This window comes from Galleria mellonella, unplaced genomic scaffold (assembly GCF_026898425.1).
Source record: "Galleria mellonella isolate WM207_F2 unplaced genomic scaffold, CSIRO_AGI_GalMel_v1 utg90, whole genome shotgun sequence".
NCBI classification, from domain to species: Eukaryota; Metazoa; Arthropoda; class Insecta; order Lepidoptera; family Pyralidae; genus Galleria; species Galleria mellonella.
The window spans coordinates 209,910-227,212 of NW_026442172.1; the positions used below are offsets into that span (position 1 = coordinate 209,910).

Sequence of the window (17,303 nt, forward strand, 5' to 3'; positions counted from 1 at the left end):
ATTATAATTATTCATACATAATTTTAAGTACTATTTATTATTTATCTTCGTAATATATCATTATTTACAATTCAATTTCAGTTTATATCGATAAATAGTAGAAACCATGGTAGGAACAACATTAATAGAGTTACTAGTTCAAATCTATTGAAAATTAAGATAAAAACATTGTTGATCATACAAATCTATTTTTAGTTTTATTTATTTATTTATGTTATTTGTATTTTAATAATTGAAAAAATATATTTATAAGTGAAGTGCTATTTTTGATATGGTGCCATAACTCTTACTGTCATGACATCTATTCAAGGTGGCTATGATTTGCCATGTTAGAATTTTTTTTAAATTCATAGTAACATATTATCATAGAGAGACATTATACCAATAACAATGTTCCAGTCGTCACTGCTCCAACTCCAACTGTTCCATACCAAATTAGTTTTTTAATTTTGATCACGGTTCAGAAAGATCAATTTTTCATCATCTCTCATTATGTGTTGTTTACAGACTGAGAACAAAAAATGACTAAGAATCAGTTTATTGAGTTTCAAAATTTTATTTTATAAAGGAGCTAAGTTTATTATAATGCCTATAAATACCGATAAAGAAATGATAATAAATAAAATAAAAATATACATTTTTCAAATATCATTTTGGATTCGTTTATTTTATTATATTGATACTTCTAGGTTACATAAATTTATTTTCCATTTCAATGAATATAAGGGCATTGCTGTGCCAATCTTGATTATTTTGTGGTCAAATGCGCTGTCATCAGTCAACTGTCATTTCTCAATATTGTACATATTTTATCATCATTCTATAAATTCTATCTAATATAATGTAACTTGACGTGATCATTTAATTTATTTTGTTATAATAAATGAAACACATTATTTGTACTTGGTCTAAGTTACAATCGAAAAGTGAAAATTACAGTTTCTTATTATCCAGGTCACAAACATGAGCACAGTCGATCGAAGAATAGGAAATAATAGAAACCAAAATGTTCAAGGTGATGTTCAAGACCCCCTTGTATCATCAACGACACGCAAGTCTTACCAGACAATCATAAAGCCGAGAATAAATAATATAAGAAACGACTGTGTTGGATTGTGTTATCCTCTCCCAAGTACCTATTCCCAATGTGTGTCCTGCTCCTATTTAAAATATTTTCATAATGTCAAGCACTTATATAAATAATATCATTGTGAAATGTTTCTTTTAATTTTTTAACATTTTTTTATGCCAGAATGTTATTCATATCCATACTCCCATAATTTCCATTTATAATTTTTAAATTGACGAGCCATTTATTGTTGAATTGTAATTGTGTTTTTTATTTCAGGGCCAAACACCATTGCAAAAGCACCTCCAAATAATTTATCAACATCTAAAGCTTTATTTGTAGTCATAATAATATTTATATCCTCACTATGTACATTAGGACTCATTTATAGGCAATTTCCAGAATTAGAAGAGTAAGTAGATAGACATTTTCACATTATTAAATAACATGTTTTAAATTTTTGTTGATTTTTAACTATTGGGCTCAAGAGTTGGTATAATTTTTTGAAATTATAATATAATGTTTGAAGATTTATTAAATATTTTTATATTTTTATATAAATTTTATGGTGTTGTTTTAGACATGAAAAGCAACATATAAAATTACCATGGGACTTGGAAGATGCGAAGCAGTTAGGTCTAGTACTAGACCGATATAAAGACAGATACTTCACTGAAGTGATGTTTGGTGTATTTTTAGTATATATTTTGTATCCTTTTTTAAAATTTATTTCAATTAGAAATCATTCGAGAAGGCAAATTAATACTTAAATTTTTTTTTAACTTAAAATACCACTCCTTAAAGTCATTTATTATGATATAATTAACCTTCATTCAATTTTAATAACATTCACAATTTCTTTTTTTATAATTTTACAATTTAAAATTTTCCTTAACATAACTTCAGTTTGCAAACATTTGCAATACCTGGGTCAATTTTTTTAAGTATACTTTCAGGGTTTTTATTTCCATTTTATTTAGCTTTACTTTTAGTATGTTGTTGTTCAGCTATTGGAGCCAGTTTATGTTTCTTTTTGTCAAATCTCCTGGGGAAGAAGCTTGTCAAGAAATTTTTCCCAGAGAAAGCTGCCCAGTGGTCTATGGTTGTAGAAAAGCACAAAAACAATTTACTCAACTATATAATATTTTTAAGGGTTACACCATTTTTACCAAATTGGTTTATTAACATGACAGCTCCTGTAATTGGTGTGCCTTTAGTGCCATTCGCATTAGGAACATTTATAGGTGACTATCATGATCTGTAAGAATTTTATTTTTAAAACTAGAGTTTGTGCTTATTAAGAATATTGATAATTATATTTAATAAATATGAGTTAAATACTTGATTAGAAATTAATGTATAATATTGAGTTTCTTATGCTATGTCATTATTTTAGGTGTAGCTCCACCATCCTTTGTAGCGATACAGGCTGGTCAAACTTTACATACACTGACATCAACAAGGGATGCATGGTCGTGGACATCTGTCACAGTTCTCAGTATTTTTGCTTTAATCTCACTGGTGCCAGTATTGATGAAGGAGAAGTTAAGAAAAAAATTTGATTGAAGCAACAGATTTAGTTCATTTTTAGCAAATTTATTTATGGCATTTCATATTAATATAATATGTTAATAAATTGGTGTTTTGTACATTCCAATTATTAGTATTATATTGTTGATGTCAACAGTAAGATCCAACATGTGCAATGAGTGTTTCATTTCCATATGCAGGTTGTACCACAGGTCTCCAGTACCACCAATTATACCATACTGTAACAAATTATACATGTTTCATATTGTATACACCCTGAAATAATTTTTCATGATAATATTTGTTTTTCATAATAAACAACAATAAATGCCATCATCATAATTTTAGCTGTTACATCTATTGCTGAACATAAGTCTTGCCTATAAGCAAAGTTTTGGCAGTAGTTGCCACATTTGGCAGGCAGGTTGGAGACTGCAGTTAGGCTTTTAGAGATGTTTTAAGAGGGATGCTGCTGTCCATCCCTCTTATCCATCTTTCTTTAGTTGCCTCTTATAACACCCACAGGAAAGGAAGAGGTAGCCTATTCTATACCAGGACCACACAGCTATATAATCACAGTAATCGTCTGGTCCTCAAGCTAGGATAGTCTGAGTTTGAGAAACTAGAAATTGAATATTTCTGTACTAAACATTTTATGAGAAATTTATTTTGAATTGAAAGCTAAATTTACATGTTTAATTCTAATTTCTTAAACTGTGATTTTGAAAACCTAGACATATACTCTTAAAAATTAATGTAACTGTATATTCTGTATCTGAGATGGAAAGAATTGCAAAATTTATCTAAACTTTGCAGATTCTTTTTTTATTTAAGTTTGAGATATTGTTATTATTATCAAAATTATTTCTTACATAAATAAGTTTCCTTCAAATCTACTTTCAAGGACTTGCACTGATGTTTACATTCTTCAGCAGGAACTAAATGCACTTGTCTATTTCCACTCAAAATTAACAAAAAAGAAAAGTTACACTCTGTGTCAGGAATTCGAAATGTATCTTGTTTTGAATCAATTATAATAAATCTTTCAGTACTTTGTCCAAACTTTGGTACAACTTTTGGCCTAGGAATGAGTTGTCTTAACAACCTTGCTGTATTCATGGTGTTAAACTTCCTGAAACAAGAATTAAAGAATACATTTAATAATATTTTAAATGATATTTAATATATTAATAACACTTAAATAAAAACATTTGCATTTATGTGCTTGATATAAAAGATTATATTGCAAATAAAAATCAAGGCATCTTGACAAAATTAGTACTTATTGGACTAACCAACAAATAAACTTGATTAAAAAAAAATAGTCAAACTGATAACTTGCTGCTGTTTGAAGCAGTAGAAAAAGATTGTATATACTCACCATGTGTATAAATTTTTAGTTTCTTCTTGTTGTTCTGAAAACATCACCATTGGACTAATATAATGTTTATTATTTGCCAATACTTTTGAGGATTCTTTATCAAAGATATCTCTATTTTTTTCATATAAATCTTTTAATTTTTTCATTTTTATTACTTGTTGCTCACTCTGAAATTAAATTAATTTACTTATTAAATAAACCCCACACCATTTTAATTACACAGATAACACACAATTATTACATGTTTATTTTGCACTGTGTGAAATATTTTTCAAATAATAAAGTAAAAATGCATTAAATATTTAGTAAGGTATGAAACCAAATAGACATTAAAAAAAAAAATATATTAAGGATGTGTGCAATTTGATACATTAGGATTATACTTCAAATTGTAACTACAACAATAAATTTTTCAAGGTATAAATAGTTAGTAAAAACCTCATATATAAATGGTGCCGTTAATTGTTGGTTCACTGGTTTTGGATTGTGAACCTCTCCAATATTATGTATAGTACTGCATGGCCAACAGTCCATGTCTACAACCGTAAAAAAGGGGTTTTGTATCAAACAAGTTTCATGGTAAAAATCTGAAATAATGAATATTTTTAAGAAACACTCCTATCAAAATAAAATACCAACCGATGATTTAATATATCTACCTGTTATAGATGGAAAGAGTGATATAAAGGGAATGGATATTCGCCGCAACAATCTTAATCCAGGATATATGTAGTCTTGTAAATTACATACTACACAACTATATATGAATTTGAAATTGTACACGATACAGATGACGATTACAGCTGCCAATAAAAGTTTATACCTTTTACCTACACGTTGGCGACTAGTTACTACAGATTGATTTTGCATTTCAATGAAAGCAAGACTATGGTAGTATAATTTTTTGAATTCTTCTTCTGACATGCCTTTTTCTGTGCATTGTCTTTTGAGTCTCTGAATTGAATATGAATACTCTTGTAATAATTCTTCATTTACCATTGTTTCTAAGAACACTGTTACAATGTATGTGGCTACTTTATACAAAAATATAAATCTAAGAATTATTTTCTTTTCATCGATTGGTATGGTATTTTAATAATTAGAAATCTTGTTTTATATCTAAAATTTGTTGAAAATAAAACTATAAAAATCTTAATATTATTGGGATTCAAATTCTATTAATGTAATTTCCTATATATAAACGAAATATTTACTAATGCTTGTCACTATCTGTCAATGTCAAATTGCCTACACAACTTTTAAAACAGTTTTTGGCTCTGAGTGGATGAAAATTCTTATTTTTTTTATAGTTTACTATTATTTATTAATCGTAGTAGGTAGACAAGGACATAATTACTGTTTAAATGCATCGAAAAACAAATGGTTGTTACTTTTTTATAATTATGTAGATTCATCAGTAGTTATTCATAAGGTTCTATAAACAGTGTAATTGCTTAACTCACGTAAATACATTATACTAAGACTATGTTTGAGTCAAGCATATATATTTAGTCACCCATGGGATAACGATGAATCTGTTTTTTTTTTCGTTAACTTACAATCTAATCAAACTAACTTTTTGGTGAGCTAATTAATATCAATAGTTTAGTATTCTTTAAAAATTTTTGATATTTTTCTGTATCTATGAAAGGCAATGGTCAAGCTATGGATCTTCAATTCGGAAAAGTGCGGTAAATTTAAAAATTTACTAGTTAATCTTAGTTACCTACCCCATGAATGTCTTAATAATTTTGACTTGATCTTGTTTTGTGACCTATGCCACACTATAGATGACCTTTTAAAATTATAATGCTATACAAAGACTGGGATTATTGAGTAAATAAAAATCTTCTGGTAAATACAATTTAATATGATCGTTGAGAGATGTTGTCATCTCTACTAGATATTGGTCTTCGCGTTAAGTTTTGTCTAGCGCTCAGTAACTGTGTAGTGTCTTCTGTATTTTCGATTTTTTTATGCTATTAGATTAGACAGACGTCGTAATTTATTTATATTGAGAAACCTCAGGTATTTTGGATGAGATAAAGGATTTTTCAGAATAACGTTATGATGGGTAAAAGAAGATGTAACAGGTAAACCGTCTGCAGTAGGTAATTTTTTTTTTTGTACAAAACAATTGCACATATTTAAGAAGATTATTTAATTTAATTTTTAATTAATTTCACCTCTCAATATCTCGTAGGTAGTTAAATTATTATCTTCCATGAAGCAGTTATGTCCGTACGTAAATAGGTATGTGTATTTCGGTTAAAACGATATTGTAATGAAATTATGGAATATGAAGACATAAAATAATCACAATGCATGAGGATTACTTTTCCACTGGCTTCAAGAAAAAGGAAGATTTTTGGAAGAAAGGTATCTATTTGTTTGTTACCTTGTAACTCCCTCAACCGATTTGGAAAATTCTTTTTTTTATCTGAAAGGATATTCTTACAGTTTAATTCCTTAGAAATTTTATCAAAATCGGTTCAGTAGTTTATAATCAAATTAACTAGTTTTGCCATAATTGAAGTCCATTTTTTTGTGGAATACAATTTTAAATATTATAAATGGATGATGATGAAATGATAGCCCTGCTTGAGTTATTAGTATACACTGACGGGAATCCAGTTAATGAAGATAGCTGAGGATGAAATTAAGCCTGTTCGTGATAAATTTACTACGAATTGATCACGATAATTTCAAGGAGAGATCACGCGGAAGTCGATCTGATAGGATAATTACGATTTTACCTAAGTGTAATAGATAGTTTGATATTTGTGATAGTTACACAATTAGTAGCGGATACTAAACAAGTTAGTAAGCAAATGTGACTGGATAAATGTTATGACCTTTATACAGATAGCATTTAAAGTAATACGTAAATACATTATTTATCAAATTGATGCATGATTTCGTCAGTGTAACTATTAATAGACAGCAGGTCGCTAACTGACGTGCTTCTCCTAATTACAGTTCTTTTAACTACTGAAATTCTTTAATTTGAATTAGCTGTATTGAGTTATGTAGTTGTGAAGATAAGATAAAGCGAAGTAACATGTACTGGGCCTTCTGATAACACAGCCGACGTAATTGAGTCCTGTCAATACTTGACGATATGCTCTCTTATGCGGTTATACCTAAGTGTTTATATAGTTCAGAATATATTGGAATATTCTGCTGATATTGTTTGTTAAGTATTGTGAAAATGATCGTAACTGTCACAGTGGCTGTGTTGTGAGTGCAGTGCAATTTATTTTTTATTAAGGATATTTTACGATGTCATATATACATTGAAGAAAATGCAGGAAGAAATAATATTAAAATGGATATTAAGCGACGAGTAGAGGGTTCGACGTGGAATTGGCCACTTTTGGTTTCAGTTGTCTTCTTGAATGTGCGTATATATATGTACATATTTATTATATCTAAGTTAATAAAAATTAACTGTAGGTATTTGTATATTGTAGAGAATCATCAGATAACTGATAAACTAAATATTACAATTTTAAATATCTTAATTATAGGCGTAATTTGCATAGGTACATATATAAGAATGATACCTAATACTTTCCATAGATTTTTACCCAACTGCTGAAGAAAGGAATGTTAATGTTTTCGACTGTGTGTATGTATGTTCTACAGCTTGAAAGGTTTGATGGATATTAATAACTGGGATGTTGTTACATTCGTCTTAACTGTAGTAGTGCTAAAGCTAAAGGCTATCTATACTTACCGAATGACGACAGTAATAAATTAAATACCTAATTTATTTAGTTTGTCTTTAGCTGTACGGCATTTTCCCTTGTACATTCTACAGTTTTCTTTCACCTTCTCAAAGGTTGACTGTAAGAGATCCCTTTATGGGATAAATCCGCCATTGTATATTAAATCTTTTAATGTATCCAATATAAATTATGTATAATAAAGATTTTACAACAAAAAACAATAACCGTCATACTTAGGTTATTGTTTTTGTACTAATTTCATACATAGTATAGTGGGTTTTTTATGTCCTTGTCTGTCAACTGATGTACGTAAATAATATTTTTATAAGTAAAAGATATAGAAAGTATTTTTCATTTTGTTACAAATGATCTGTTAGATAATAAATACAATATGGCATTTAATGTTTCATTCTTAGTGTTATTATAGGTTAATATGAGAAAAATATTATGACATAGAAAATAGTAAAAAGTACCTATTATTTTTGTTTGCTTCCGAGCAACTTATGACGTCCGCGTCATAAGTTCATTGTCATGCTAGATAGCGTCGGTGTTAGAAAACATACACAAAGGCAGTGGCATTTTCATTTCGCATCCTCGTACGATAACGGCAAAGTGAAACTTGCGCTAGTATCTATATATGCATGTATAGTCATATGCATACGTATAACTTTTCTATTTAAGTATATTTTGTATGGTTAAATCTATATATTGAATAATTGTAAATTAATTAAAGCAACTGTGAGGTTATTGTGTTATCATGGCTGTATTTCGGTTTGAAGGGTGGGATATGCCTATGAATTTACAAAGGGTACAAAGGCATAAAACTTTAGTCCTCAGGAATGGCAACGCATGGGGTATATCATGGGCGAAACAGTGTATTCTGTTATGTCCATGGTATTGCTCATGTCTATAGGCGACAGTTACCACTTTCTGTCAGCTTGTTTGTTATTCTAAGTTACATAGAAAAATTTGGCCGTAGTAGGAGAGAATGGGGAAAATGGAACCATCTAAAGAAAATTTTAATAAAAGTCACATTTCTTAAAATTATTATAACTAATATTTAGGAACACGTACTAGATTATGTTTTTATAGTGATATGAAATAATATAATAATAGACTTACTAATATATTATTACATATCACATTGAGAGAGAGAATAATAACGCTTAATTTGCACCACATAAGTACCTACTTAATAAGTTTAATTAAAAATACTTGTAGATATCGTGGGTAGATAGAGATAAATAGAACTTATTACTGAACGTAATTTCCAAATTTGTCCATATGTGTTTAAAATAGATACGTTAGATATGCAGAGCGAATATATCGAAGTCTCTAGCGCGACACTAAAGATCTATTTATATTCATTCATCAGTGTATTTAAGATAATTATCCAAGGGGCCTATTCCCTTAAAAAACTAAAGCCTAACCTATTTTAACTAATACACTGTTTTGTCACTTTATTTCAAACTAGAAATTTAGCAGCAAATAAAGAGACAAGACACTTTAATAGCTAAAATGTGTTTATGAGATGTTTGACGTTTTTATAAATATAGGGGTTACTGTAATATTATATAAAAATGTGAAAGTTTCTTTGTTTGTACTTTTGTCTTAACGGTTTAAACAGTTCTTATGAAATTTGGTATATACTACATGTCTATGGTATATACGTACTATAAGGGATAGAGAAGGACATAGACTATTTTTCAGCTTGGTCAATCAATGTATCTCGGTTACACGAACGAATTCTTTGACAAAGACTAAGTAAACGAAATTAGATATAGAACAATAGCCAAATAATTTTGTATATTTCTAGGTAGGTGCTTACGTATTTTTGATAAAATATCACAATCTAAATATTTGCTACCAATCTTGTAGACATACAATGTTATTCGACGCCTATGATACAATAATCCAATAATAATATAATACAATAATAAGCTTTTAAATTACTCATGTCACAAATTACTTTCTTTGTCATAAAACTTAAGATAGGCATGGATAAAAAAAATACTGATGATTAGGAAATAAAAATATTGATATAAACTTAAAACGTTTGTTTCTTTTATTTATTTATTTTAATGAGGCACACATTACAAATTATAACCTTGTTAGGTATATTACATACATAGAATATCATGGTTACAAATAAAAAAAAACATGTGTTGCACACACAGCATGATTAACATTTAGAGAAGACAATTTCGATAGGTGATAAATATAATAATTAGTAAACTAGTAAAAATCAAATATATATATATATATATATACATATATATATATATATATATATATATATATATATATATGTATATATATATATATATATATATACATATATATATATATATATATATATATATATATATATATATATATATATATATATATATATATATATATATATATATATATATATATATATATATATATAACATTATATATAATATACATGAAATGAAATTTAAACCATATAACTATCACCACACAAGAAAAACATAAGGCTTTACCTGCTAGCTAATAGGTATCCTTCCCACATACGAGTACGAGTAGTAGGTACATATATATCAAATTTTAGGGCGATTGCTTCAACTGTTAAGAGGCTAGGAGGTAACAAAAAAAAACTCACTTTCATATTTATAATATTAGCAAGGATAGAACTGTACAGATTAGATCTTCCTACTTTACGTTTCGTAGAAATGCAAATGAATAAATATTTATTTATAGCATAGCGATACAGATAGCCAACGTAAATCCCTTAATTTATAATAGATAATACAAGTATGAGTCATATGAGAATATAGTATGAAAGTGTATGAAGCAATATATAGCTATAGAATATTTAAAATTAATATTTAAAATGAAAATAATAAGAAAAAACCCAAAATAGGTTTTGTCAGAAAATTAAATCTCTGAGCAGATGATAGTGATTCCTTGTGATAGTCTATGGGGGAGGCCTATGTTCAGAAGTGAACAGATGATGTCTGATATGATAATGATGATGATAAGGGTGATATTAACATCATTAACATTTTTTTAAAGAGTGTTCTACCATTGAAATTGAATATTTTTCTCAAAGTAATGTGGGTCTAAGAACTACAGAAAATTTTGATATTATGTGAATATTATTAATTATGATTATATATATGTTTAGAGAATTTTAATATTGTAAATTAGATCTACAATAACGGAGGCTAGATTATTTTGGGGTAGAGATGGCACACCGGGCTCCCTCTCACCTAAATATGGCTATTTGCTTGTCATCATGGTATACTTGCGTCGTCTATCAGCGTCTATTAACTGCAGATTAATAGTTTGTCATTATTATCATTTATCATTCATTGTTTCTTAGAAAAAAAAAGCTGATAGGCCCGAAAATTTTTGGGAATAGAAAAAATAAATGCTTATTATCTGTAAGTGTTTTCACATTTTTACCTCCTATTTATGTTTGTGTGCCTGCCAAAACCTAGTAATATCAAAATAAGTAAGTACTAACTAGGTAGGTATGGGGGGAAATGACTCTTCTTTATTCTTTATTGTACACAAAAGGTTATTGAAATGTAAAAACAAACATAATAGTGCACAAAGGCACATAGGTGATTGTTAGTAATGGGGAATTTAGTCCCCATTACTATCAATATACCCTATTAGGTCGACCTCCATGCGGTTCCCCCTGGAAACTATCGTAACTAATTTATCGTTGAATTCGTCACGATGGGCTAACTGACCTGCCTTTTCATCCTTATTTATCTTTTTTCATCCTCACTGGTGCCCTGCCAGCGTATACCGATAGCGCAGGCGGGGTTACCATTTCATTAAAAAAAAAACTAGGTACATATTGTAATTTATTACTATTGTTATATATATATATATATATATATATATATATATATATATATATATATGCATGGGTTTATGTAAGGATACAGGTCTTTGCCACGTGGTTCTTTCTGCCTAGGCGCCAAGGTACTTGGCGTGAAGATAGAGAGGTAGACAGATATATGAATAGTACGAGCATGATAGTAAGTCACGAGGAACTTACTTATCGTTTTGATAAATTCAAATCTTGCGTATGAACATGAATGGAGTGATTGATCGATAATTACATAAAAAGTACCTAAGAGCCAGTGACATTACTGTTGAAAAACGCTTGAGTGCTGCACGGGTAACCCTAAATTAAATCCTAGCCACCTCTAATTTCTCAAATTTACTTGAAAATCGATCGGAGGGCACGTAAAACTACCATCTGGTCAGTTCCGTCAGAGGTTCGTGTTTAACGAAAATGATCTAAAAACTATTGACACTGTATGGCGAAATTTTTACATGAGTAGTAGTAGAAATTAATCTAAGGATTCAACTTTATTTCCGTACGAAATAATGTCACGAATATTATTGCATTACAATGTCAAACAAGTTGATGGCACACCTGATGAAAAGTAGCATCTGTCGTCCAGGGTCATAGTTAGACCCAAGTTTAAGGTAGGACAAAAGAACTTTTTGGTAGGGCAGAAGCCATAATTAAATGACTTTAAAAAAGAGTAAAATAATATTATGCGAAATATTTACAGGTTATACTAACAAATACATGTAGGCAAATACTATTCCGTCGTAATGCTACCTCTAATAACGTCATATCTTTTACGTCTAGTACGATTATTTATCTAAGAAGGTTAATTTGGTTTGCAGATAAAATAACATTATAATGAAATAGTGCAAAAAGTAAAATAATCCACGAAACTGAATATGAAACTGTATAATAAACTTTTGACCAATGAATGTGCAATTCAAAATGTCATATTTTCTCACTATTGATCTTGTCGGTTTAAAAGTTTTAAAATTATTTTGATATTGCGCTTAATGAACTTTGGGAAAAGTGATTAGGATACGTCACTTACCTAGTAAAAAAAGAATAAATATCTCTTAATTGATCTGAACAGAGATCTTTTATAATAATTCAACTAAGGACTTAAACACTTTGTCTAACTGGTTTTTATGTGATGTAAATATTAATTAAAAATGTAATAGGCACACAAGTATCCTTACATAAGTTTTAAAGTTAAGTTAAAATATGAAAGTGTATATTGATAACAACCAATTGTTATGAAATTTGGCACTTTAACATAGTAGTAACTTTAACTACTTACCATTCATTTACAGATGAATCCATGCTTGTTTGCCACTATTATAATATAAAAAATATTTATCTAAATAAATAATTGTATTAAAATAATATTTCAATTTCAGGTATGTTTACCGAGTCTAGTGTATACTTATGGAGTATTACTGGTGAACTTGGCAAATCTCGGGGTTCCAGTATGGCTAGGGCTCTCTACACCCACTATCTCATTATTAACATACAGCTTAACACGTAAGGTTTTTATATTTTTTATGTTTTTTGCTTGCCTTATTTAATAGTAATATGTTTACGCATATACATATATAATAATAATATCTCATCTAAAACACATTTATAAATTTTCATTAAAATCGGTTGAGTGGTTTCGGACATTAGCGTGAACGAATATAGTAACACATGATTTTTAAATATTAAGATTTGAAATAAGAAATTAATATTTATATTAAATAATTAAGTACCTTTTCTACATAAAATTCTCAAAATTTTCATGAAGGTTAAGGTACTTTCAATGATATATATTTGAATTCAATATATTGTTTCAATATATTTAGGTCAATGGTATTCAATTCCCACTCACAAGAAAATGGATTTTATGAATTAAAGTTAAATTAAATGTTGTATCTAGTACTCGTAGATTAAAATTTTCTCTTTAATCTATTTGTATTTATTGAAATTTAATTATTTGCATTTTCAGAATGCTGGTGCAGAGACGCTGCAGATTCATGGGGCGGGACGATTGGGTACAGAGTCTTGGCAATTATGGGGCTAATGTTCGTTGTACTTAGCTTATTATTATGTGCCTTTTTACCATACAACTTCCATCCATACGTTTTCGGAATATTTGGAGGTAAGTAAACCATCTGCCGGTTTATTCAAACAACACAATTTAACTTCATATTTCTATATTTACATATATGTATTTTGCAATTATTTTTGTTGTTTAGTAAAAAAATAAATAAATATGTCTTTCTTTTTAAAATTTAAATTAAGTTTTGCGGTGTATGCTGTACGCAGGGTCGAACAGTATACTAATATTGAGATCGCCAGATTAGATTATATTAGTTACATGGAATAACATTGTAGGGCAAAGCAGCTTACATCTAAAGTATATGAATACATCCAAAGTTTGTGTTACAAACACGTGCAATTCGCGTATCCTATGGGAATTTGTGAACCACTAAAATTAAAGAACCTAATATTTTCAGCATCGCTTTACAATACACATATGGAAACATTTTGTATATATTGAATGACACATTTTATTAAAATTTAAAACTATTATTAAAAAACACTTTTAAACAAAGCCTATTACACACTAGACGATTACTAGAATGATAAATGTGCGTAGTGTTAGTATTAGACATAGTATATTTAAATAAATACACATAATGTTGAGATGTTAAAAAATAATTGTCGAGTTTTTTGCCAGTAGATAACAACTTTCTGAATCTTGCATTCATATAAGTGATCTAGATTATATGAAGTTATTGGGTACCCTTATTCTGATGATCAAAGCTAAAGTGCATATTTATTTAAAGTTATATGAAAAACTTTTAACACCAAATTGAATACGAATGTAGAATAATTAAAAATTGTGTATAATTTGTCTGCAAAGTGTTGAAGCGGTTAGCAGTCGCTTCAAAAAATTTCTTTAGGTAAATGTCCTTCGATATGAATGTGAATTTATTATTTATGATTAGCTGCATCTATGTATGTATTATCCTATATATTAAGTTAGGATATAACCTACCCGTGTACCTTTTATTCAAATCCGTAGTGTTTGCGTGAAAGAGTAACAAACATCTATCTATTCTTCCATCCATACAAGCTTTCGCATTTATAGTATTAATAAAATTTTACTTTGCAACTAATTAACTAGAAGTGCGATTATTTTCAGGTTTTGGATCTTCTTTATTATCAGCTCAAGTTGACGCAGTCATATTTGATACTTACGATACTAACTTTGGAACAATAAGAGGACTATGCTTTGCTGGACAGGCAATCGGACAATCCGTATTTCCACATCTTATAACGTTTCTTATAGATTATTATGGGTATTCATATTCGTTTATAGTTCTGAGTGGAATAATACTTCAGACATTACCGGTTGTGATGCTGTTAAAAATCGATGAAACAATTAAAAAGAGGCCAATCTCATATATTGATAAAACTTATGCCATTTTCAACAACGACATAATCGAAAATGGTTATACAAACGAATTGCAATTGCATGATTTAGGGAAAAAATCTTGGAAAAGTCCTTCCGACGATAATGCACATCAAGAAGCTATAGTTTCCGATCTACATGCTGATATTTCAGAATATGATGATGAAAATAATGCTACTATAACGCCACCTCCTAGCCCGGAGGAAAAGAGAAGAAATATTTTTGGTGTCGAGATACTTCCAGAAATACCAGAGGAAAGTGAAGAGAGTGATGATAATGAGTCAAACATAAATGAAAAAAATAAAAACAAATTAAATAAAAAGCGATTAAGTAGTGCTATAAAAAGACTGAGCGTTTTAGGTGATAGTTTTGATGAATATATATCGAAGCAAGTTAGAAGAGATTCGCAAGCTGACAGAGATAGTATAAGTAGAGAGTATACAGAAATAGAAGTAACTTATGATAATATATCGCCAGTAACAGATATCCAAAGAGAAAAGGTATTCAATTCATTCAATTTCCGATGTCAGGCGGCTTATACTAGTCTTCGAAGAAAAATGCGAGTGCCATCATATAGGATATATAGGTTAAAACGTAGAATAATATACATAACATCCAGTATAAATGATACTTTTATTAAGCCATTAACAAGGTCTCTATCATGTTGGCGTTTTTATCTAGCGCTAATACTGTGTTTTTCTAAATTAAGTATAACAGCAATATCTTTAGTATTGATGCCGGTGGTGGCATCTCAAATGAAACCAAAGATCTCTATGACAGATATCAACATACTTTATTCTCTACATGGTTTCACATGGTTATGCTTTCTATTATGTACGCCATGGTTAACACAAACACCAAAGAGAAACTTTAAATATGTTACAGTACTTGGTCTAATTATTTCATCCGGAGGATGCTTCTGTGAGTATATTGATTTATTTGGTTCTATTATTTATTTAATAAGGTTTACCTACAACATTTTACATACTACTTAATCAATAATTATATGAATGAATGAATGAGTATACTTTATTTGCATTATACAATATAGGAAATAAACAAGACAATTTACAAACATAACGATACAATTGTATAAGTACAGTAAGGCGGTCTTATTGCTGAGAGCAATCTTTTCAAGACAACCTTAAGTAACCTTATTATATGTTGATTATATTAATATGTAGATGTTATGTCAATTAAATTATATAAATCCATTAGGATTTATTTATAAACTATTGAATCATTAATTAAAAATATTATATTATATTATTCTTTGCAGTGTTAGCAAGAGCCAAAACCTACGATTTGCTATCAATTGGATGCGTGATCGGTGGGTTTGGATTTGGTGCCATTAGTTCCTGTTGGGAAACTGCTGTTCAAGATTTTGTAGGGATGCGTAAATGGCCGAAAGTAAACAGTACGATGGAAACCTGTTCTGGCATCCTATTATTTGTCTTTTACTTAGGTATATTGTTTTTGGTTGATGAAGAAGATGGACTCCAGTGTGCATTATTAATTTTAAGTGCAGTTTTAACTGGAGTAACCTTTATGTGGACAATATTAGCTGTAGTGTCATTATATCTTACTAAAGTGCGATCTCTAAGGCCCGGAAGACGATGTATGTTTTAATAAAATTATTATAAATTATTTAGTGTTTTTGAATTTTTTGATTTTTATAATATTAAGTATGAGCATTAATTCGAGGATTTATCCGATGAAAAGCAGTATATGCTATTAATAGAATGATAATACCATGAATATCACAGTATACAATGTGTCGTTCATAACAGGACAAAGATTTCATGCGTCTTTGCTCTTAAGAACTAAGGCTTTTGTATGACTTGTTGTGTATTCCGCATCAAGTTTATCAAAATTTCAAACAATTATAATCACAGCATATATATACTGCTTTATTAGTTAATTGTTTCTGTTTACTATATTTTTTAATTTTGTCTATATCTCTAGAGCTCTTGATTAGGGTTCCATGAATTCGCATGTAGCTAAGAGGGTTGCAACTTTACAATTCGTTTTCGAACTACTGAAGTGGGTAGACACTACTTTAAAGATTTCTTTAGGTAAATGTCCTTCGATAATAATGTGACTTTATGTATATTATTAATGACTAGCTACATATCGCGGTTTTACCCGTGTATATCATTAAGTACATAAAGTATCCTATGTGCTAAGTTAGGATATAACCTACCCGTGTACCAAATTTCATTCAAATCCTTACTTTCAGCATGTAACTAAGAGGACTGCGAAAAATATGGCGAATTACATACAAACAT

At 29.0% G+C, this 17,303-nt stretch overlaps 3 protein-coding genes across 4 annotated transcripts; 2 read left to right on the top strand and 1 right to left on the bottom strand.

Annotated features, from left to right (window-relative positions):
• Positions 1–741: 741 nt before the first annotated feature.
• LOC113523620 (transmembrane protein 41 homolog) lies at positions 742–2,775 on the top strand. The gene is made up of 5 exons (XM_026909621.3): positions 742–1,015; positions 1,349–1,481; positions 1,650–1,778; positions 1,976–2,313; positions 2,466–2,775. The coding sequence occupies exons 1-5, from the start codon at positions 964–966 to the stop codon at positions 2,633–2,635; spliced, it is 822 nt and encodes a 273-aa protein (XP_026765422.1). The 5' UTR covers positions 742–963; the 3' UTR covers positions 2,636–2,775.
• Positions 1,976–5,643, bottom strand: LOC113523619 (uncharacterized). 2 transcript variants are annotated; one of them, XM_026909619.3, is made up of 5 exons: positions 4,640–5,643; positions 4,419–4,516; positions 3,981–4,147; positions 3,472–3,731; positions 1,976–2,838 (listed from the first exon to the last, which is right to left on the bottom strand). In XM_026909619.3, exons 1-5 carry the CDS (start codon positions 4,977–4,979, stop codon positions 2,750–2,752), a joined length of 954 nt encoding a protein of 317 aa, XP_026765420.2. In that variant the 5' UTR covers positions 4,980–5,643; the 3' UTR covers positions 1,976–2,749. The 2 variants fall into 2 exon arrangements, with proteins under 2 accessions (XP_026765420.2, XP_026765419.2); XM_026909618.2 differs by having other exon boundaries at positions 4,419–4,567; positions 4,640–5,635.
• A 1,259-nt stretch (positions 5,644–6,902) lies between these two features.
• Positions 6,903–16,662, top strand: LOC113523424 (uncharacterized). Its single transcript, XM_026909398.3, has 5 exons — positions 6,903–7,380; positions 12,956–13,079; positions 13,543–13,695; positions 14,746–15,936; positions 16,295–16,662. Exons 1-5 carry the CDS (start codon positions 7,309–7,311, stop codon positions 16,642–16,644), a joined length of 1,890 nt encoding a protein of 629 aa, XP_026765199.2. The 5' UTR covers positions 6,903–7,308; the 3' UTR covers positions 16,645–16,662.
• The last annotated feature ends 641 nt before the right edge of the window (positions 16,663–17,303 follow it).

Coding starts and splice junctions, on each gene's coding strand:
- LOC113523424 (XM_026909398.3), top strand. CDS start 7,309: ATGGATATTAAGCGACGAGTAGAGGGTTCGACGTGGAATTGGCCACTT. Junction 7,381..12,955: donor TTTCAGTTGTCTTCTTGAAT/GTGCGTATATAT, acceptor TTTCAATTTCAG/GTATGTTTACCGAGTCTAGT. Junction 13,080..13,542: donor ATTAACATACAGCTTAACAC/GTAAGGTTTTTA, acceptor TTGCATTTTCAG/AATGCTGGTGCAGAGACGCT.
- LOC113523620 (XM_026909621.3), top strand. CDS start 964: ATGAGCACAGTCGATCGAAGAATAGGAAATAATAGAAACCAAAATGTT. Junction 1,482..1,649: donor CAATTTCCAGAATTAGAAGA/GTAAGTAGATAG, acceptor GTGTTGTTTTAG/ACATGAAAAGCAACATATAA. Junction 1,779..1,975: donor GTATTTTTAGTATATATTTT/GTATCCTTTTTT, acceptor ACATAACTTCAG/TTTGCAAACATTTGCAATAC.
- LOC113523619 (XM_026909618.2), bottom strand. CDS start 4,979: ATGGTAAATGAAGAATTATTACAAGAGTATTCATATTCAATTCAGAGA. Junction 4,568..4,639: donor ACTCTTTCCATCTATAACAG/GTAGATATATTA, acceptor TCATTATTTCAG/ATTTTTACCATGAAACTTGT. Junction 4,148..4,418: donor CGGCACCATTTATATATGAG/GTTTTTACTAAC, acceptor ATTTAATTTCAG/AGTGAGCAACAAGTAATAAA.